A 21,578-nucleotide genomic window follows, 5' to 3' on the forward strand; every position below is an offset into this window, starting at 1 on the left:
TTCAATCTCACATAGCATCACAACATGCTCTGTTTAACAAAGTTTATAAAAAAAGAGTCAAATCTGAAATATTTTAACGCATAGAGATAAAATAGGCCACAAAGCAACATATTTTGTCCTGATTAACCACCAAACAATGACCTGTTTACAGTAGTAATGACACTGCAGACGGAAAACTAAAACCATAAATATATTTACAAGCTGCTGTCATGTAAGCTAAAAACATGAAGTCATACAGCAGCTTAATGAAGCCAGATATAAAATAAATTAAATAAAGCTTACCGTAATCTTCGACGAACTAAAACAGACAAAATGAAACTTCCACAGGTAGGATAAGAAATCTGCTGAGTCAGCAGAATGTGGCGTAGCATCGATGAGCGCATCACCACAAGGTAGGATGGATTGATGGGTAGCACAGATGGTTAGATCACCTGTTCTAACCGGCGCCTTCCTCTCTCTTATCTCTGTTTCTGCAGTTTGACCCAAAGCTGACCGACTGCAGTGGCTCCATCAGGCGCCACAGCAGGAGGAAGGCACCAGTCAGACCCGTTGGCCCAACTGGGCCTGTTTCCTGGTTCATACAGAACAAACTGAACCTCCTGACAATAATCTGATGTTCTGACAGTCACAAAGAAATCAAATATGTTTACAGATCTATGCCTGTTTTCTTAAATAAAATGTTATATGTTGTCATTTTTTAAGTTTGTCTACTCACATTTTTGGAAATATGTTAATGTAAGATAGCCATCGTCTGCCAAGTGGAAAAAACTTAATATTATGTTAGATGGAGACCTGTCAGAGTAAAACATGTACATGAATCAATATTGATTCGTAACCTTGATTCAGTATAAAATAAAATCTGAATGTAGATCCACATTCAGGTGACGGTCGAATCGACGTGGATGACAGAGACGGTTCTGGTGGAAACACTCATTCAGTCATCGACTCCCAGAAGAACCTTCTGGTCCGTTTGGTTCATGAACCGCCTGATGGACAAATCTGCTCCGATATTTAGCAGAACCCAACGGGTCAGTACCGCCTCTGAGCAGAACCGGGTCGACAGTACATCTGCAGCTCGGTTCTATTTCTAGACTCTCTGATCTGTTTTTAGCTGCAGCGGCTTTCAGGATATTTTAGGAGTTTGGACCAAAATAGATCAGAACCAGAACCGTCGGGCGGTTCTGGCCTCAGGTCCAAGTTTTAGTGTCAGGAGGCCAAATGAACCGACCCTTGATCTTTGACCTCTGACCCTCTGTGAATGACGGCTGAGGCTTCACAACTAAAGGTGAACCACCTCTGACCTCTGACCTCTGACAGCACAGAGGTTACAGAAGTACCAGCAGTAATGCGGTCAGACCCGGACCGGTTCTGGTTCTGTGGACTTCTCGCCAACCCAGACCGGGAAGGAACCAGACTGAGCGACTTCATTAACGTCTCAGTGTGACATCACACACTCCCATGATCCTCTGCTGTCACTGACAGATGGAGGTGATCAGGATCGTCCCGGGAGACAGTGCCTCCATCACACACACACTAACACACACTAACACACACTAACACACTCTAACACACACACTAACACACACTAACACACACTCTAACACACACTAACACACACTCTAACACACACTAACACACTAACACACACACTAACACACACTAACACACACTCTAACACACACTAACACACAACACACACTAACACACACTAACACACACTCTAACACACACTAACACACACTAACACACACACTAACACACACTAACACACACTAACACACACTAACACACACACTAACACACACTAACACACACTAACACACACACTAACACACTAACACACACTAACACACACTAACACACTAACACACTCTAACACACACTAACACACACTAACACACACACTAACACACTCTAACACACACTAACACACATTAACACACATTAACACACTCTAACACACACTAACACACTCTAACACACACTAACACACACTAACACACACACTAACACACTCTAACACACACTAACACACTCTAACACACACACTGGCACACATGCACACACACACACACACACACACACACATGTTTGTGTTGCTATCTTTGTGGGGACTTTCCATTGACTTCCATTCATTCCTACAGCCTAACCAACCAAAACTCAATTCATACCTTAGTCCTAACTCTGACCCCTGACCCAAAAACAGGAGCAATTGGTCCTCACAACGTAGTATATGTCAGGAAAATCGTCCCCACAAGGTATTACACACACACGCACGCACACACCGTTCTGGTCCCTGATTGGCCACAGGTGTTTGTCCAGCTGCAGGGAGGCTTGGGGGGTTCGGGTAGGCTGTTGGGGTCCGGACGCCCCGGTTGCAGGGACTCCGTCCGTTGGACCGCTCTCCTCTCGGTTCAGGAACAGAACCCTGCCATGGTCCAGACAGACAGAACCAGAACTTTCTGATGAACCCGGTCAGCAGCAGCTGATGCAGTTCAGGTAAACCAAACCAGAACCAGGCCGCCATCCATCACAACCGTCTGCAGGCCCGGTTCTGCTGCAGAGCTGTCAGATGGAACCGGGCCGGATTAATGGGCTGGGTTTCCTGCTGTGATTCATGTTCTGTTCTGGTTCTGCCCGGCCCGACTGGGCCTCTGGGATTGCCGTGTTCTGATGGATTCCTGCTGCTTCCTCATTTGTTTCCTGATTGGACCGGGTCAGAGTCGGTAGAACCGGGACTGGCTAGTCCGGTACCAGAACTGCACGTTGCCATGGAAACACCTCATGCGACGCAGCAGAACTTCCTGTCTGATTCAACCAGCAGCCCCGGAACACGGGTCAGAACCAGAACCTCTGAAAGGTACTGATGAAGTTCTGTGTGATGATGATGAGTCATTAGTGGCTCATTGTCATGGCAACGGTGAGCGACTGGAAATAATGAGTTACTGTCAACTGGGATCACCTGATCAGAACCAGAACCTGATCAGAACCAGAACTAACTGTAGAAACACAGAAAAAGGTTTGAATGATCTTGTTTCTGAATGTGACCCGGTTCTGGTTCCGGTTCCGGGTCAGAGATGAAGATCCGGAGTGTCAGTTCCAGCTGTGCAGTCTCTTTCTGTTCTGTTGAGGCCTGGCAGCTAAAACGTTTGGGGTCAAGGGTCATGGTGCTGAAGGCCTCAGAGAGGGTCCATGTATGGCAAGCTGTTGAGCCATTTAATTCCCAGGCTTTTGTCCACTGTGGCTGGACCCACCTGGATATTAAATATTAAACAGCTCGCCCTAAGGGCCACTCATCGGTCTGAAGGTTCTACTCGCTGGTTCTCTTCAGGTCCAGTTATAAATCTAATTCATAAACAGCTTTATACAAGAAGCTCTCCTGGTTCTGGTTCTGGTACTGACCCAGATTTCAGGACCAGAGCAGCGCTGCACCGTCTATGGAGCAGAGACAGAGCCTCAGCCAATCATCATCACTGATGATGAAGATCACTGCTTCATCTTCATCATTCAGGTTCATCCTGGCAGCAGAACCTGAACTGGACCCAGAGGACGACCCGCTCAAACCCAGAACCTCTGGCTTCATCCCACCCCTGAAAACAAGAACCGACTCGGCCCAGTTGCTGGTTCCACATCAGAGCAGTGACCCGTCTGGGAGGAAGAGGAGGAAGAGGAGCAGGCCAGCAAAAAGGAGGAGAAATATTTTTTACTCCAGCTGCTTCCGCTCACAGCAAGAGGGGGCGGGGCCAGACTGACGGAGGGGGTGGGGCTACAGTCCAAAATATAAAAAACAATATAATGAAAATATAAAAATGGATATTAATGTAATAGAAAAACTTTAATATTTCAAAATAAAAATGGATATAGTAGTCTTTACATAGTAAAGCTGGATAATAAAAACAATTTATGATCTGATTTCCAGACCCATAATGTAAAAACAACTCCTTCCTGTCTTTCTGACAAATGCTTCCATCCTGTGGCCACGAAGCCACATCACATCCAGTTTTTCTGATTTAATATCTTTCTCATAGTTTTCCCACCACATTGTTTATCATTTTAATAATTCAGTGAAGAGCTGTTTCTGCTGCTTTTTAGTCCAAGACAAACAGAACAGCACCGAGAGGCTTCAGGAGTGAATAATCACCTTGCGCAAACATTATAACTTCATGATTCATTCATGAAATATATTTAATATTAATTAAAACAGATGAAGACTTTTCTTATGTTTTTTTCAAGAGAGGCTGAAACTTGAAATATTAAATCAAACATAATTTTCTATGAAATATTTTAATAGCGCTGTTTGTTTTTGTAAGTAATGCAGCAGTTCACCTGCAGGTGGCAGCGCGTTGAGCTGCAGCGATATTAAACCATAGAAGAAGAAAATAAGCGCGGGTTGCTTGAGTGTTGATTGACTGAAAGCGAGCTTCTACCTGGTCGGTGAGTTTCATTTTAGTAAAATAACCTGAAATATTCAGTTTATCATGAGTTAATTTAAGCCTATTGGTGCCGTTAATGACTTTGCAATGAGTTGACGTCATCACATTGGTAAAATGACCTGCTGTGTAGAGAGTCTAATTCCGAGCCAGATTCTGTTTAGATTCTGTCAGGTTTTGGGGTTTCAGTTTCACTTTGGGCGAATCGAACCGGACCGAGGACCAGAGACGCTGTGGTTCTTGTCGGTGGGATTGTCGGATGTGTTCGGCCTGGGATTGATTCAGCTAGGTTTTTAATTTTCAACATTTTATTAAAATTTAAATATCAAAACCAGAGGATCTGCTTTGCTATGAATAATAAACGGAGCCAAGTCAGACTAAAGCTTTATAAATGAATGGATGTCCGTCTTTAAACTGATCTCTGAGGAATCTCAGAGTTTCTGATGGACCATTACTCGTTACTGCTAACCCAGAGTTGGTCTGTCTTGGTTCTACGAAGCTGAAGTTGGTTTCCGATTCCAAGTCCACCTCTCTGCAGCAAACAGAAAGGGGCGGGACGGACCACTGTCAGTCTCTTACCTTATTTGGAAATGGGACCATTGCACTCCGGAAGTTAAGGGGGCGCTATTTCCTATATTATCCGCGTTCTCCCGTTTTAATTTTCTTTTGAAATCTGTGATATAGCTTCAACTGTAGGAAGGAGTTTCACTCTTGGCATGTATTTCAACTTCTCTTTTTTATTTACTTCAGCGCAGCTCACAGCTTTTAACGAATTCTGTAGCTTTCTGTGTACTTCTAAATCTGTTTCTTAGTCGCACCTTTTCGGGCCTGCTACTGCCTCTAAAGGCATGGGGGTAGTAACACAACTAATATAATTATGTCACTGAACGAGAATACCACAAAATCTTTATTATTTACTATTAATTTCGCCATTACTGGCAACGTGAAAGACAAATTATCTTCTAAAATACCATATTTTTCTTCAGGATGTAGAGCTAATTAGGTAATTAGGACATAAACAACACCTTTATATATAATAAATAATATCTATGTATCTCCATCAATTATAGGAGGAACAAAAGAAATAAGACATGAAAAACAACATTATCAACAACAATAAAAAATACCATATACAATGTATACATAAGAAATTTAATTGAGCAAAAGTCAATAATGAACAAATTAATTAGGTTCACAGACGAATAACCAGGGTTGTTAAACAAGCAATAATCTACATTTTTGTTTTGTTGGTAGAGTCCTATATATAGGAAAAAATATGATTAAACTATTTAGTCTTCCAAGGTGGAAATTTTGACTCTAAAACAATAAAATAAAACTCATTAATAGAATCACAATATCAACAATTTGTGCATCAAGTAAACACTTAGCACGCTACAGGTAAATGTTATCATTTAGTTTGGCTAAGAATAATTATTCCACTGTCAGTGAATGACGTCTAATAGACGTTCTATAGTTACCAGAGGAACACAGTAATGCCTTCATGAGCTCAAACTGACGAAAAAAAGAGGATGGATGCTCTCTGCTGAAATATTTTATGCCGTCTTCCATGGTTTCACCACTATTTACCTACTATTTTTCCTGCTATTTTTCCAAGTATTCTTAAAAGATTGTCTGTTAGTCTGCAGCTCATGTGACCAAACCACCGGGGAGATGAAAAGCTAGAGCTCTCAACAGTTAAAACTTGAGATAAGTTAAAACTTAAGCTAAATTTTTAAGTTTTAACATTTTAAGTCATAGTTAAAATATTAACATTACTTAACTAGAGGTAATGTTAGCTAATGTTACCTCTAACTAACTAGAGGTTTTGGACGAGTTGCACTTGTTAGGTAACCCCAAGATCACTGGGTCTTTTTAAAAGATAGAGAGATGTTTCTTAAAAATGTAGTCAGTGTTTTCAGCAAAATTGAGCTGACTGTCCAGGAATGATCCAAGGTATTTAAAATTTGCCGTAGTTTCAACAGGTTGGCCAACGAGTGAAACTGGAACCACTTCCAGGTCTTGTTTATGTCATTTAATTAGCTCTGCTTCCTTAAGACAATTAAAAGGTATGGTGTTTTGTGAGGAACTTTATCTTTTGTGGTTCCAGTTATGCGAGAATTAATAATAAATAATAAAGACTTTGGTATTCTGATTTAGTAATGTATTTATATTAGTTGTGCTACCACCACCATGCCACTAGAGGCAGTAGGAGACCCGAAAAGATACGAAAAAGGAGCAGATTTAGAAGTACACTGAAAGCAACGGAAATTGTTAAAAAAAACTGTGAGCTGCGCTGAAGTAAATAAAAAAGAGAAGTTCAAATACATGCTGAGAGAGAAACTCCTTCCTACAGTTGAAGCTATATCACAGATTTCAAAAGAAAATTAAAACAGGAGAACGCGGATAAAATAGGAAATAGCGCCCCCTTAACTTCCGGAGTGCAATGGTCCCATTTCCAAATAAGGTAAGAGACTGGCGGGGGGGTTTGCTGCAGCGAGGTCCTTCTCTCCGCTTCGGGAAATGGCTAAAGGGCGAGTTCACCTAATTTTTAACTGCCTTTCGCATCTATAATCTACTCTAGTTAAAAAACTACAACACCTAGACTCTTCAAACCAGGACTGGATTATTCTCAAATAGTAGTAGAATATTTAGAACCATGTCTGGGATTTGTGAAACTTCAATAAAGGACAATTTTTGTCCTTTTTTTGGATCTCGGTCACACTGCTCTAATTCACAGAACTGCTCTAATTCCAAAACTACAACACCTAGAGACACTTCAAACCTGGACTGGATTATTCTGCTCTAATAGCAGAATATTTAAAACCATGTTTGGGATTTGTGAAACTGCACTTCACAGACCGCTGCTTCCAACAGCCATCACCATCTACAATGACACTTTGAAGAATGAATGAGTTGCACCGACATTTAATTCCCTTTGGGATTAATTGAATTTGAACAAACCTGCATGGAGCAAGTGTGAATAGTCATCAGAACTTTATTGAAGTTTCACAAATCAGAAAAAAAGTTTCACAAATCCCAAACATGGTTTTAGATATTCTGCTGTTAGAGCAGAATAACCCAGTCCAGGTTTGGAGTGTCCAGGTGTTGTAGTTTTTTAACTAGAGTTGATTAAAGATGCGGAAAGTCGTGAATAATTAGGTGGAATCGCCCGTTAGCCATTTCCTGAACTGGAAGCTGGAGTCGGAAACCAACTTCAGCTTTGTCTGGGTTCTGGAGTGGTTCCGACCTCCATTGCACACTATTAGCCAGCCCTCCCGATCAAGTTCTGGTTCTGGACATCGAGCAGCAGGAACATTGCAGCTTCTTTGGAACCAGGCCCAGCTGTTTACCCGTTTGAAACCGCTCCATAGAGGTTTACTGGTTGGTTCTTGCCCAGAATGCATCTCTTCTGTCCTCTCACCTGTCCGTCCCTCCAGGTGTCATGGAGTCCACAGAGAGCAGGTACTCCCACCTGCTGCAGCCAATCAGAGAGCTCACCAAGAACTGGGAGATCGATGTGGCGTCAGAGCTCAACGACTACCTGGAGGAGGTGAGCTTCCTGTTAGGTAGAAACCTCACGTGGCCTCTATGACCTTTGACCTCTGTCCACCTCTGTACCTGGCTGCAGCTGGATGAGATGTGCATCACCTTTGACGGAGGGAGAACCAGGTTGAACTTCGCTGAGGCTGCGCTGCTCATCCAGGGCTCTACCTGCATCTACAGCAAGAAGGTGGGAGGGGCGGCTCAGTGTGACATCATTGTGTGGGCGGGGTCAGTGTGACGTCATTGTGTGGGCGGGGTCAGTGTGACGTCACGGCTTCCCGTCTCTGGTGTTGCAGGTGGAGCTGCTCCACAGCTTGGTGTTCCAGACTCTGGAGTTCATCAGCGACAACAAGAAGTGAGCAGTGCCGCCTGAGGGTCCAGTGGGTCGTGTTCTGGTTCTGGTTCTAGTTCTGGTTCTGGTGTGTCTCCAGGCGCAGCCGGGCGGCAGCAGCCCAGCAGGGGGCAGCAGCAGCAGACCAGATGGAGCAGGAAGCTGAGGATCTGGCTGTGGTGAGAACAGGAAGCTGGCTGTGACAGGGTGCTGAGCATTCTGGGTAATGTAGGCACTGCTTCTCTCTGCTGCAGTTCACTCCTCTGGAGCTGGACGAGTCTGCCACGTCCCCAAGGACGGAGCCTCACACAGTGAGTGTCTGTCCCTCAGCCTGTCTCCTGTCCCTCAGCCTGTCTCCTGTCCCTCAGCCTGTCTCCTGTCCCCTACAGGACATCAGTGTGGTTCCTCTGCCTCCAGAGGCCCTGATCCCTCCTGAGACTCAGGAGAAGAACAAGCTGCCTCTCATCAGGTTTGTCCCCGTCTCATGTCCTCTGTCCCTCTGTCCTCTGCTGTGTCTCATGTCCTCCCCCCCCCCCATAACCCCTATAGTGTTGGGGGGGATGTGCTGTGCAGCCAGAAGGACTTCCGGGTCAACCTGTTCCTGCCGGGACCTGATGACCTCATCGTCCTGATGCTCCAATCAGCTGCAGCCTCCAGGTTCCTGCTGGACCAATCAGCTGCAGGTAGGCTTCTGCTCCGCGCCGTCTCCCCCTGCTGGTCACAGGGTGACCTGCTGTCTTCCTGCTCCCTCCTGCAGCTGAATCTGCTGTGACCTTTGACCCCGATGAAGCTGCAGGAGGCTCTGCAGAAGACTTCCTTCCTGTCCAGGAGGAACTGAACCTGGAACCGGACCTGGAGGAGCACATCGAGCGGCAACAGGTCTCGGTGCGGACAGCCTCCTGAAGACGGTTCTGGTTCTGATTGGCTTCTGGTTCTCATGGGTTCTGGTTCTGGTTCCAGGGTGAAGGCCGGCTGATACGGCATGCTGCGGCGCGGCAGGAGGAAGAGGAGGAGCCTCCAGCTGCTGTAAGAGCCATTTCACCTTCATCACGCCACTCCTCTTCCTCAGGCTGACTCTCAGGTGTTCCAGGTGAGTAACTGGACCCTCCATGACCCGTATGCCGCCCTGGGAGGAGACCGGCCCCTCACACCAGGTGAGACCTGGACCGACCCGGTTCTGATGCTTCACCGTCTCAGGCTGACTTCTGATACTGCTCTTCCTCCTCCTCCTCTTCCTCAGGGAGGTGCTACCGGGTTCCTGACGGTCTGGATGACGGGGGGAAGAGGAAGAGGAAGCGGTCGGTTCTGCAGGACTTCCGGTCCTGGTTCCGAGGAGCCTGTGAGTTTCTGTCCAGTCCGGTCCTCCTGTAAGGTTCTGCTGTCTGACCTGTGTTTCTGTTGCAGTCCAGCCCCCAGAACCCAAGCTGAAGGTCGGACCCAGCTTCCCAGGTACGCTAGGACCGCCTGACGGGTCTGGGTCAGAACCAGAACCATCATGCTTGGCTGACACTCTGTGATTTTTCAGACCTTAACTACCTCTACCTGAGGACGCTGAGGGACAAAGTCCGGAGACAGAGGACACTCTGCAGGACGCTGGTGAGTCCAGTGGATGGACGTCCGGCTGCTTCCTGTCTGTCCGGCAGGTCAAGGGGAAACGAGGACTGTCTGCTGCTGGTTCCTCCAGGCTCTGTTTTGTCTAAATGGACCGGTTCTGGGGCCTCATGTCTAAAGCGACGTGAGCACAGGAAATGCATCGCTGCCATATTTTACGCAAGTCGCCATGTATAAAGATGAACATGGTGTGAAAAACGGGTTAATATACACAAACTTTTGACCTGCGGTGAAAATGTGCTGCAGCCACACAAACTTTATCTGTGGACAATAATAAACTACAGAGTCAAAACTCCCATAAATCCACTGAAACCTGATTCAGTTATTTAGACCAAGAATAAAACCCGATGATTTTATTATTTTATTGTTTAAACGATGAAACTGAACCACATTTATCCTCAGACAATAATCTGAAAAATAAAGAAAATAAACTAAAGGAAGGTAAAACTTCCCTCTGATGTAAATAATAACTTCCTCAGTTTGTCTCATGAAGATGTAACTCATCGTCTGAAAGCATCTGAGGCTCATTTCATTCTGACTGGAGAGAAAACAGGCTGATCAGCAGATGGATCCACCAGGTTCGGTTCTGATCAGGAGACGATCAGGTCCATCAGCAGCTGATCCAGGTGAGCCGCTACCTGAGGAGCTTTGGCTCTGATGGAGGATTGATCACAGATCAGATCCATCTGATGGTCCATCAGCGTTTAGATTCATCCTGGAGCTCTGAGCAGAACTTAGAGCGGTACCAGCGGTACCGGTCCAGCTGCAGCCGTCCTCCAGTGGAGCCGCCTGCTTTGTGAAAGCGCCTTATGGACAGAAAGCATCTCTACTCTGTGAATGCAGCTTCTGCTGCTGATTCCTGTCTGCAGAGCAAACGTCCACATTCAGAACCTCTCTGGTCTGTAAACCAGCTGGAGGCTCTGCCGCAGCAGCAGGTCCGACCCGGAGGCTCTGCCGCAGCAGCAGGTCCGACCCGGACCACTTTACTCTTTACTTTTTAGTAGTTTTTCTTTAAAATGTTTTTATTCTTTGTGATTTGACCTTATGTGCCCTGAAAACACCTTTTAAATAAAATATATAATGATTATTACAGATACTTTTACTGGTACAAACAAGGACGTTGCCATGGTTACTGCTTCACGTGGCGGCAGTAACCATGCAAATTAGTATAAATGAATATTTCTACTATTTCTACATTAAGATGTATTTCTGGAGGCGACCAGCAGCTGCTCTGCTTCCTGTAAATCAGGTTTGATAAAGGAAAGGTGAGCAGGTCTGAGCGCAGCACAGCTTCATACATCTGGTGTTTTAGTGCGCCGTACTTTTCTAAATTTGTCCGGCGACAAGTTTTAGTGTGAAAACTGTAAACTCTTTTATGCATGAGGCAGTTTGTCGCTCTCCACTGGTTTCCAGTTTCTAACTGGTGTGAATGACACAGCAGAGCTTTATTTTGAAGGAATAAATGCATCAATAAGCCAGTGAATTAAGAGGAAGTTCCTGACTGTATTTCCTGTTGCTGAGTAACTGTCTGGGATCAAAGGGCGTCGTCATGACGGAGGAGGAGCTCCGGAGAACCTTCCTGCAGCTGGAGGAGGCGGGGCCACAGCAGCTGGGGGCGGGGCCAGTGCATGATGTCACACCTGCTGAGCTGCTGGGTCAGTGTCTCCGGTTCTGATCCAGTTCTCTGCTGCGTCTGAGCTGTTAGCAGCAGCTGACCAGTAACCTCTGACCCCTGACCCAGCAACAGGTTCATCCCTCTGCTTTGTCCTCCAATAGGCGGAGACTCAGACAACTCGGACGCCGAGTTGGATGGCCTTCCTGCCGAGTTCAGAGGACCGGACTCCGCCTCCCCAGGTACGTGACCTCCAGGTGACCTCCAGGTGAGCTGGAGTAGACAGGAGGTCCTCAGGGTCGTGTTCTTGTCCTCCAGCAGAAGCTCAGCGGGACGACCTGACGTATGAAGAGCTGGTGAAGCTGCGTGTGGTAAGTGAGTCGTACAACCCGGACTGGACCGCCTGACACGGACCGCCTGACCCTCTCTGTGGTGCATTCAGGAGCAGCTTGTGGTGCACAGCCAGGGCTACACCCAAGAATCGGCTCTGTCCCGCCGGGTCAGGGACTGGGAGGACAAGATCCGCCCGGAGCTGGCGCTGCAGGTGAGACAGGGAGCCTCCTGGTACCGTCCCGGTTCTGGGCCGCTGCTCACATCTCTGTTTTCCAGGAGGACCGACCTCCGTTTGACATCCACGCCTACGGAGAGCGGATCGTCACCCAGCTGGGCGCCGTCGGCTGCAGGCGCTCCTTTGCCTCCATCGTCCGCGGTTTGGACAACATGGAGGCCTGCAAGCTGCTGCTGGCGTCACTGCAGCTGGTAAACTTCCTCTTTCTCCTCCTCCTCCTCTTCCTCCTGCTCCTGCTCCTTCTCATTGTCCTCCAGGGTTTTAGGGAGGTCATGTCCTGGCTGTTGGTGGAGCTGCTGGATGATTCTCCAATGATTTATTATTCAAAGCAGATTAAAAGGTTTTTAAGGAATCCCAGCAGAACCAGAACCAGAACCTGAGCCGGGCTCAGTACCATTATTGATATTATAGATCAGTGTTTCTCAACCTTTTTTGGGCCAGCGCCCCCCACCAAAGAATTTGCAGGCTACTTTGCACTGACCATTATTTTATCATTAATATTACTATCACTATTGTAGATGTTTTGATTTTTATGCTTGTTTCTGTATTTATCATCAAAAATTATTTTCTCGAGAACAAAAAAGCCATGGGAATAGAAATTATTTTCACAGGTGTCTATGAAAAATGCAATGAACATTCAAGTTAAAATCTGTAGGCCAACAGCAGCCAATCAGAGTGGAAAAAATATTCTTATTTTGTAACATTTTCTAGCTGTTAAATCTTGGATAAAATTACCAGATAAAAGATGAACAACATGCCAGTTTAAACTTTGAACTATTAGCAAACCGACTGAGCTCTGCAGCATTAAAACATGGATAGAACTGTAACTACATTAATCATAGCTCTTCTTCTCTTCTGGTGGTGCAGCTCTGTGCTGCCTTCAGGAGAATGGGACATCAGAGTATCATCCATAAAATTTCACCCACATGGCATTTACTGTGCAAACCAGAGCTTTCAGTGGAAAAACAAAAGTTCCTTTTAATGCCGTACAAATAGGAGAGAGAAACATGGATTATATCTTCATATAGACCTGTCTATTGATTATAGATTAATAGTTTTACTGGACAGAAATTACAAAGAACAAATCTGGTTCTTAATCAAATCCTAATGAGTCAAACTGAAAGTGTCATGGAGTCATCAGCCTCATGACATTAACACTGACATGAAAAATAATATTGAAGAAATACATATATAAAATCTAATTAAAATATAAGTGATCAGATATCAGATCAGATATTTATTCTCAGTACTAGATGTGGTCTCAACAAACCCATGGCACTTCATCAATATTATTTCACCTTTTATCTGGAAATAGTGTCTGTTTATTCTTGCCATACAGTCTCTGTATTAATTATTGCTCTAAAGGTCTTGCCATACCAGTTTATTCCTCTGTATTTACTTTAGTTTCTTAGTTTATTCTTGCATTTTGTTCTTCATTCATTTCTATTTAGTTTCCTCTGATTAATATTATCCTCTCCTGGTTTATTGCTGTGTCCACTTTAGTTTCTTTCCTGTTAGATTTATTTTATCATTTATTGTCCATCATTAATCTTCACTCATCACCTGCTGCTCCGTCTAATCATCATGTTTCACATCATGTGTTGATTTTTCACTGTTCAGCGTCAGATTCTCTGTTTTTATGCCATAATTCACATCTAGTTCGTCGCCCCGTTTTATGTCCCGCTTCTCCTGTTTCAGAGTTTTGTGCGTCTTTATTTTTTTTACCCCCTAAGGTGCAGGGCGGTCGGGAAGCGTATCGATGGGGAAAGGCAGACTGACATAAACCTTTTAAAACAACGGAAACAATTTCTGCATTCTGATTATTGAAATTTAAAAGTGCCGTGCTGTTCTATCACCCTCGTTTCATACCGGACCTTACAGCTCCGGTGTTAACGCTATAAAATGAACGCTCTCTATCGGGGTTTCACCATGGAGGGATTTCTTTATTTAAATGGTTCATTTTTCAGAGGGATACACAGTGAGGGTATCGTGATTTCAGCTACCAGTAGCAGGAGAACGGAGCTGCGCCAAGAAGCTAACAGAAGCTAACAAACACTGAATAGAAGAAGAGCTGCCATCGATACCGTTGCAGCCAAGCATGTTTAATGTTACACAATACAGTTTTACCAAGTTGCTCAGAGTCTAAACTGGCATTGTTGTGCATATAAGGTGTAAAGTTTACCTTCGACCAAACGCCCCCCAGAGGAATCCCAGCGCCCCCCTTTTGTAAAAATGTCCGCCAACGCCCCCTGCCGTCCTCTGAACGCCCCCTGGGGGCGGTACCGCCCATGTTGAGAACCGCTATTATAGATACTATAAATCATCTGATTTATTGTTCAGACCCATTATATTTGTTTCCAACAGGATAAAGTAACTTTGCCATAGCAACAGGTTTTGTTAGCAGTGGCAGGTCAGAGGTCACAGTAAAATGTTTCATCTTTGATTCTTTGTTCCTGTTCAGATTTTGATTATTTTTTAGTCCAAGTTGGCAGCAGTGCCCCCACTTTGCTGTGGTTAGGCTCTGATGGGGGTGACTTGACCTTTAACCTGGGTGTTTCGCCCCCTGCAGGCCAACGACTACTCGGTGGAGGTGGACAGTGCTGCGGGCCTGGAGGCCAGCGTGGACTCCATGTCATTAACTCTGCTGAGCACGCAGCGAGCCACGGACCGCTTCAAGACGCTGGCGGACTCCAGCTGATGGGCTCGGTTCTGATGGTCCAGCTGGACCGGCTGCTCCCCCGATCACACAGGACGGCTCTTGTTCCTCTCCAATTAAATAAAATATTCACACTTTTGGCAGAAAGTTGTTTTATTGAACCTGATGCTCAAATAAATATGATCGTGTCTGTTCCTGCTGAGGATCCGCGTCCCGCTGGTTTCCACGCTCCTACAGCGGGACGTGGTTCCGGATGTGATTCCGGATGCTCTCGGCGATCTGCTCCGGGCTTTTGGTTCGGTTGTAGTAGTCCAGAAAGAGCCCGTCCGGACTAACCAGGTACAGCAGCACGCTGTGATCTACCATGTAGTCCCCGTCCTCGTCCTTCGGCCCCGCGCTGGCGTACACCCGGAAGTCCCGCCCCGCGTGACGCACCTCTTCCGGTGTCCCGGTTAGCCCGACCAGCCGCGGGTGGAAATCCCGGACGTAGCTGGCCAGCGCCGCCACGTCGTCCCGCTCCGGGTCTACAGTGATGAAGAGCGGCTGCAGGCGCGGCAGGGCCGGGTCCCGGTCCAGAGCCGACACCACGGCGCTCAGCTTGTCCAGCTCGTCGGGGCAGATGTCGGGGCAGTGTGTAAAGCCGAAATACAGGAGGACCCAGCGGCCCAGGAAGTCCTGCTTGGTCCGGCGGTGGCCCGTGTGGTCCAGCAGGCTGAACGTCCCCTGACCCAGAGCCACCGTCCGGAGCTGCTCCACTCGCTGCCGCCGCCGCCGTTGCTGCTTCTCCTGCTCCACCCACCACCACGCGCCCAGCAACCCCACCCCGACCAGCAGCGTCACCCCCAACCGGGTCTGCAGCTTCAGCGCGACCCGGGACGAGTCCGGAGTCCGGGACAGGGACCGGGTCAGAACCCGCTCAGGTCCACTCGGATACCGGTACTGGGCTGTCCGATGGAGACACAGCAGGACGCCACCACCTCCACGGAGGGTGCACCTCAGTCTCAACATGGCTGACGGTTCCCTGCTGGCACATATAGGATATGGAGAATATGATGGAAAATGAGGAAAAGAATGAGAATGTGAACAACATTAGAGAAAATATGAAATAAAATATTTCATATTTCTCATGTTTTCTCTTGTTCTCTGTGAGAACATTAGAGAACATGCAGCCACAACACCTGACTGATTATTAAACCAGGTATCAGGTTTCACTGGCTGATTAATTTCCGTGTAAATGTGGCAGAAACAACAGCAGGTATTAATATCAGGCTCTGGTGGTTTAGTGGAAGGACTGGAAATAGATTAAAGTACAGATTTATAAATATAAAACCATACAGGGTTAGGGTTCATTTCCGTTTAGGAGCGTCAGGCGCTTGACACGACCAATATGGCGGCCATCCAACAGTCCTGCTGTGTTGTAACTGACCTCTAGCAGCGCATTACAGCCGAACCGACACTGCTTTAGCTCAGTGGACCTAACCTCCACAGAACCGACCGGCTAGACGAACTGAAGTGTTTTATTACAGAGAGAGAAAAACAGCTAGGTACCAGTTAGCATAAAACTAACAACGTGAGCTACACTTACCCTCTTGAGGTAATAGCTTTAAAGAGGTTCTGACCTCATGGTTCCGTTCAGAACTCACCTGCTTCCTCACCTGATCAGCACAGAACCATCTGCTTTTGCTGCCACTCACATCTAATTAAAACACACCACTGATGTTTCCACCCGGACCAGAAACACCGCCGGACTGCCTGCTGCTGAATGGTCCGTTCAAAAACGAAACCGTCCAATGACTGGCGGAGCTGCGGTATTTTCCTTCGGGTTCGGAGTCTCCCAGTCCGTCTTCGGGTTCTGAAGGAGACTGACCCGATCACAACCAAAGTTCTGTGGAGGGAAAACCTCTCTGTGGAGGAATGTTCCTGTCGTTAGAGCTCAGAAAACTAGGGGAACTCCTGTGGAGAAACTCGAAGCCAAAACCAGATCCTGGTTCTGACCAGAACCAGGATCTGGTTCCACCTGATAACTAGAACACCATCTAAACAGGTTAACAAGCTGAATTATGGATCTTTGTCAGAACCACTCCAGAACCTTTTGCTTCGACCCGTTTCCCTCCAGGTTTATAAATCAGTTTTGTTTTTGTTTTTTTCTGAGTTGCACCTGAAATAATAAATTTTTCCCTTCAATCGGGTCAGAACTTGAAACCCCTACAGATTGTTCCAGGACCGAATTCAGTCTGCTGGTTCTGGAACAGATTATTAAACCAAATGAACTCTCCAAGTGTTTCGGTATCGAGATGGTATATTATACCGGGTCAGAACCACGGAGAACAGAACTGGATGAAAAGAAGGACTTCCTGTCTGGGTCAGAACCAGCAGAACATATCAGAACCGGTTCTGCTCTGGTTCCATGTTTATCAAGAAGAGATAAACGGTTCTGGTTTCGGCCCATGAAGCTCTAACTGATCCTGTATATATTTCAGGTTCTGGTCCGGTCGGAACAATTTGGACCACTGACCCGGTATTACCAGAACCAGAACCAAGTGAGGCAGAAATTAGTTTCTGTTATCAGATCAGACACAACCTGAGATGAACAGAACTGTTTGGTTCTGAAACATTTGGTTTCATCTGATCTGATGTGGTTCTGCTACGGTTGTGATCTGGACTTCTCTAACGCCTGACTGGTTCTGATCCGTTAAAATTCTTCTGGAGCTTTAACATTATGGCACCCACAGCGTGACCTTTGACCTGCTGGAGAGAGGTCCATCCAGAACCTGTTCGGCCCGGTCCAGAACCCGCTTCAATTTAGAGTTCTAGGAGAAGGTTCTGGTAATCTGGGCCTGTGGGAACCGATCGGTCCAGATGAAACCAGAACATTTTCAAGGAACCGGCAGCTGGTTTCTGTAGAACCAAAAGACCCAATAAACCAGAACCAGAACCATGACATACCACTGAAACCCATCTGACCCGCTGCTGAACCTCGGAGGGTTTTGGACCGGTACCGAACCCTGACGAGTTTGGACCTGCTGCTGCAGTTCTGTCTGTTTCTGCTCTGAGGACGTGGCAGCTCCTCCCCCTCCTCACCCTCATTCTCCTTCTGACGCTGCGGACCAATCAGATGAGGAGAGCGGCTGCAGCTGGGCTGTGATTGGCCAGAAGTTGGGCCGTCTGTGTGAGAGGAGAATCTCTGCAGATCAGAACCAGAGGAGAGCCGGACGGCAGCAGCAGCGTCAGGTGAGTCTGCGGAGCCTCACCTAGGCTCACTTCCTGTTTGACCGTAAAAGGTCAGGATGAGGTCAGCCTGATCAAGAGCAGAGCTGGAGACCGGCTAGAAAACTACTGCTAGATGTTGGAAGAGGCTCCTGGAGGAGATCTATGCTGATCACATCTATGCTGATCATATCTATGGTGGTGAGATCTATAGTTTTTAGATCTATGGTGGTCAGATCTACGGTGGTAGGATCTCTAGTTTTTTTTAGATCTATGGTGGTTACATGTATAGTTTTTAGATCTATGTGTCTGTCTCTGCGTCAGTCTGGCAGGATGATCTGCTCAGTGTTGATCTGCTGGCTCCTCCTGGTTGCCAGGGGCGATGGGAAGCCCACAGAGCGGCGGACTAGGGTCCATCAGGAGGAGCCACTCAGCACCCTGCGACACGACGACAAGCAGAACTTTGACTACGACCACGAGGCGTTCCTCGGGCAAGACGAGGCCAAGGCCTTCGACCGCCTGTCGCCTGATGAGAGCAAACGCAGACTCAGGTCAGTATGGAGGTTTTCCTTCTCTCTAACTTTCCCAGGCTCAGTCCCAGCAGCTGATCTGTCATGGAGGTGTCCTGAGGTTTTGTCTGCAGCTGGGTGTGGGTTCCCCTTCCTTAACTCAGGTCACCACCAAAGTGTCTTTGGATGTTTGCTGTCCTGGTTTCTAAGAACTGAAGGTAAAAGACAAAAACATGGCTGACAACAGAAGAGACTTTTTGTCATAAATTTTTTTTAAAAACTGGAATTCATCTGTATCTTTTTTAAAAGGAGTCACATAAATGCAAATTTCACCACAGTTGGAAAATCAAATTTGTGCCATTTCTGTACTGCGATCAGGGCCGCACAAAATCACTTTGAGGGCCACATATGTTCCCCGAGCTGCACTTTGGACACGCCTGGTCTCAACGATCCAAGCCCAGACCATGATACCACCCCCACCTGTCAGCGGGGCCTTTTCTCCACATTCCCTGAGGAAGTCTGGGAACTCCTCCCAGTCTTCCTAGTCCTCCCAGTCCTCCCAGGCTTTGTTTCCAGAGCCTCTAATGGAGGCTGAACCGTCCAAACCACTCGATTCAAAGAAGACCTGTTTGGTTTCAGCAGAAACACTGAAAGGCAGTGAAATAACACTAGTTCAGCCACATGTTTCCTGAACATTTCCCAGCAGATAAAATGGAAATGTGCTGGATGGTACTTCCTGGTTCCCAGCCAATCAGTGTGTGTAACGTGTATTACCAGCAGATGGCAGCATTGAGCTCTGCTCCCTGTTTGTCTTGCAGCATCATCGTGGATCGGATTGACAGCAACAAGGATGACTTTGTCTCGGAGGACGAGCTGAGGCTCTGGATCGAGGCCGTCCAGAGCCGGCACATGTTTGAGGATGTTGAACACCAGTGGAGCGAGTTCGACCTGAACCAGGATGGCCTGATCAGCTGGGACGAATACAGGAACGTCACGTATGGCAGCTACCTGGGTAAGCAACTGCAGATCAGATGCAGTCCATGAAACGTGTCGGGACCAACAGCTCTGACCTTGACCAACCTCTTCCAGACGGCCCTCTGACAGAGACGGAGTACAACTACACCCACATGATGGCAAGGGACGAGAGGCGCTTTAAGGTGGCCAACAGGGACAGAGACATGAGCGCAGACCGGCAGGAGTTCATGGCCTTCCTCCACCCAGAGAACCATGAGTACATGAAGCAGGTGGTGGTGCAGGTAGGGGCAGCATCAGGACAAGATACAGTGCTCAGGTGACTATCCTCAGGGTAACCTGTTTCTCTGCTGCCACAGGAAACCATGGAGGACATAGACAAGAACGGAGACGGCTTCATCGACCTCAAGGAGTACATCGGTAACGAATCCACAGCCAGGCTCAGGGCTGACCTTCATACTGACCTTTTCCAGCCAGGGTCATGTGACCTCACCTGGTTGGGGTCATGTGACTACTGGAGTGCTAACCTGTCCTGGTCTGCTGATCTGAGGAGAAACAACAGATCAGCGGTTCTGGATCCACCTGGAGGTCTGATGGTAAATCCAAAACCATCAGAACTCTCAGTGAGGAGCAGCTCCTCCAACCAGGATCCTGATCCCTTCCATCGATATGGTCCTCTGGTCTTCTGGTCCATTGGTCCTCTGGTCCTCTGGTCCACTGGATACTGCATTCATCTCCCTGCTTTGCTTCCTGTGTGTTTCTGTGTTTCCTTGTTCTGGACTCTCTTGGCAGTAGACCCAGAGATCCGTTGCTGCAGGTTCGTCTCTGATCCTCCTCCCTTACTTTTCTTGTTGCCAGGTGACATGTTCACCGCAGAGAACGGATTGGAGGAACCGGAGTGGGTCGCCTCAGAGCGTCAGCAGTTCTCAGAGTTCAGAGACAAGAACCAGGACGGGAAGATGGACCTGGAGGAAACTCTGGACTGGATCCTCCCGGCAGACTACGACCATGCTGTCGCCGAGGCCAAGCACCTGTTGCATGAGTCCGACTCCAACAAGGTGGGTGTGAGTCCATCTAGTGTCAGCATCCAGCCCGGTTTTGTTTGACTGCCGTTTGTTTGTGTCCAGGACGGGAGACTTACCAAGGAGGAAATCCTCAACAAGTTCGACCTGTTTGTGGGAAGCCAGGTGACGAACTATGGCGAGGCGTTGCTGCGACACGATGAGTTCTAGAAACGTCCCGACTCCATCGCTAATTTATTACTGACCTGTAGAGGAGAGAAGTTCTGATTTTGATCCTGGTTCTGATCCGGTCTGCCTGGCAGATGTTTGTCTGAGGAAGACCTGCAGGATTATTCCACTCTTAGTCTGGTTCTGCTCCTCGCTAGGAATAAACAAACCAAAAGAACATACACCCTCCCTCAGTTCAAAGGTACCCCTCCATGGTCCATTCAAAAACCAGCCCACATCATCAGCCCTCCACCATCGTGCCTTACAGTTGGTCTGAAAATCTCTGTCCAAACAACCATCTAGACACTTCAAATGCAGCTTCTTAGTTCTGACCTCTGACTCCATTAATTAATTAATTAATTAATTAATTAGCATTAATTAGCAGTTACTTCCCTTTAACCTTTGAACTGAAGGAGAGTGTCAATGCTCAGATGTTGGATCTGGATGGAAGTGGTCAGATTCATACAGAGCTGCCACACCCCAAACGGCCACCAGAGGGCAGGTCAGCAGAAGATAACAGTGCAGTATCAGCCAGTTTGGGTTGGATCCCTGCCCTGGTACCGCCAGGTACTCGGTGCTCTGCCCCCTGGTGGCTGTTGTAGCTCTTCCTGGTTTCATATCAACCGATTCTGTTGGTGAAGCTGTTTAACTCTCAGCTGTTCTATAGAACTGTTTCTCTGGTTTGGACCCGCCTCCATCTGCTCCTACCTCGCCCACTGTTGCTGACTGTTTTGTTGGTTTGAAGACACAACTTGTATTTTTGTATAATTGAGGACAAGCAGACAATAAATTGAATAGATTTTTATTTGTTTTTTGTTGCTTTTATCTAAACAAATGCATTCTACAATAAAATATCATCTGGTGTCTTTTATATAAACTGTATTTACATGTTGGTTGTTGATGTGGATCC

At 47.0% G+C, this 21,578-nt stretch overlaps 3 protein-coding genes across 12 annotated transcripts; 2 read left to right on the forward strand and 1 right to left on the reverse strand.

Annotated features, from left to right (window-relative positions):
• Window positions 1–4,333: 4,333 nt before the first annotated feature.
• On the forward strand, window positions 4,334–14,898 carry ncaph2 (non-SMC condensin II complex, subunit H2). Of its 4 annotated transcripts, none has more exons than XM_015010080.2 (20): window positions 4,334–4,434; window positions 7,868–7,980; window positions 8,059–8,160; window positions 8,270–8,328; window positions 8,405–8,483; window positions 8,559–8,615; window positions 8,694–8,773; window positions 8,854–8,987; window positions 9,062–9,189; window positions 9,265–9,330; window positions 9,395–9,458; window positions 9,545–9,643; window positions 9,709–9,753; window positions 9,830–9,900; window positions 11,456–11,570; window positions 11,692–11,769; window positions 11,846–11,898; window positions 11,970–12,071; window positions 12,137–12,286; window positions 14,665–14,898. In XM_015010080.2, exons 2-20 carry the CDS (start codon window positions 7,873–7,875, stop codon window positions 14,791–14,793), a joined length of 1,719 nt encoding a protein of 572 aa, XP_014865566.2. In that variant the 5' UTR covers window positions 4,334–4,434; window positions 7,868–7,872; the 3' UTR covers window positions 14,794–14,898. The 4 variants fall into 4 exon arrangements, with proteins under 4 accessions (XP_014865566.2, XP_014865565.2, XP_087859269.1 ...); XM_015010079.2 differs by having other exon boundaries at window positions 11,849–11,898; XM_088003143.1 differs by having other exon boundaries at window positions 8,559–8,773.
• Window positions 14,887–16,515, reverse strand: sco2 (synthesis of cytochrome C oxidase 2). 5 transcript variants are annotated; one of them, XM_015010085.2, is made up of 2 exons: window positions 16,395–16,515; window positions 14,887–15,772 (listed from the first exon to the last, which is right to left on the reverse strand). In XM_015010085.2, exon 2 carries the CDS (start codon window positions 15,757–15,759, stop codon window positions 14,983–14,985), a length of 777 nt encoding a protein of 258 aa, XP_014865571.1. In that variant the 5' UTR covers window positions 15,760–15,772; window positions 16,395–16,515; the 3' UTR covers window positions 14,887–14,982. The 5 variants fall into 5 exon arrangements, with proteins under 5 accessions (XP_014865571.1, XP_014865572.1, XP_087859273.1 ...); XM_015010086.2 differs by having other exon boundaries at window positions 14,887–15,775; window positions 16,395–16,487; XM_088003147.1 differs by having other exon boundaries at window positions 16,337–16,475.
• A 1,359-nt stretch (window positions 16,516–17,874) lies between these two features.
• Window positions 17,875–21,550, forward strand: calua (calumenin a). 3 transcript variants are annotated; one of them, XM_088003146.1, is made up of 7 exons: window positions 17,875–17,982; window positions 18,283–18,509; window positions 19,286–19,479; window positions 19,557–19,723; window positions 19,799–19,859; window positions 20,298–20,497; window positions 20,567–21,550. In XM_088003146.1, exons 2-7 carry the CDS (start codon window positions 18,292–18,294, stop codon window positions 20,669–20,671), a joined length of 945 nt encoding a protein of 314 aa, XP_087859272.1. In that variant the 5' UTR covers window positions 17,875–17,982; window positions 18,283–18,291; the 3' UTR covers window positions 20,672–21,550. The 3 variants fall into 3 exon arrangements, with proteins under 3 accessions (XP_087859272.1, XP_014865570.1, XP_014865568.1); XM_015010084.2 differs by having other exon boundaries at window positions 17,944–18,156; XM_015010082.2 differs by having other exon boundaries at window positions 17,945–18,159.
• Window positions 21,551–21,578: the final 28 nt, after the last annotated feature.

The sequence above is a fragment of the Poecilia mexicana genome, unplaced genomic scaffold (genome assembly GCF_051168715.1).
Source record: "Poecilia mexicana isolate PSO_F unplaced genomic scaffold, ASM5116871v1 scaffold_23, whole genome shotgun sequence".
In the NCBI taxonomy this organism is placed as follows: domain Eukaryota; kingdom Metazoa; phylum Chordata; class Actinopteri; order Cyprinodontiformes; family Poeciliidae; genus Poecilia; species Poecilia mexicana.

Excerpts from the sequence above, each read along its gene's own strand:
- calua (XM_015010082.2), top strand. The coding sequence starts at position 18,124 with ATGCTGATCACATCTATGCTGATCATATCTATGGTG. Across the intron at positions 19,480-19,556 it reads CACGTATGGCAGCTACCTGG|ACGGCCCTCTGACAGAGACG; the intron begins GTAAGCAACTGC and ends AACCTCTTCCAG. Across the intron at positions 19,860-20,297 it reads CGACCTCAAGGAGTACATCG|GTGACATGTTCACCGCAGAG; the intron begins GTAACGAATCCA and ends TCTTGTTGCCAG.
- sco2 (XM_015010085.2), bottom strand. The coding sequence starts at position 15,759 with ATGTTGAGACTGAGGTGCACCCTCCGTGGAGGTGGTGGCGTCCTGCTG.
- ncaph2 (XM_088003143.1), top strand. The coding sequence starts at position 7,873 with ATGGAGTCCACAGAGAGCAGGTACTCCCACCTGCTGCAGCCAATCAGA. Across the intron at positions 8,988-9,061 it reads GCTGGACCAATCAGCTGCAG|CTGAATCTGCTGTGACCTTT; the intron begins GTAGGCTTCTGC and ends TCCCTCCTGCAG. Across the intron at positions 11,899-11,969 it reads AGCTGGTGAAGCTGCGTGTG|GAGCAGCTTGTGGTGCACAG; the intron begins GTAAGTGAGTCG and ends TGGTGCATTCAG.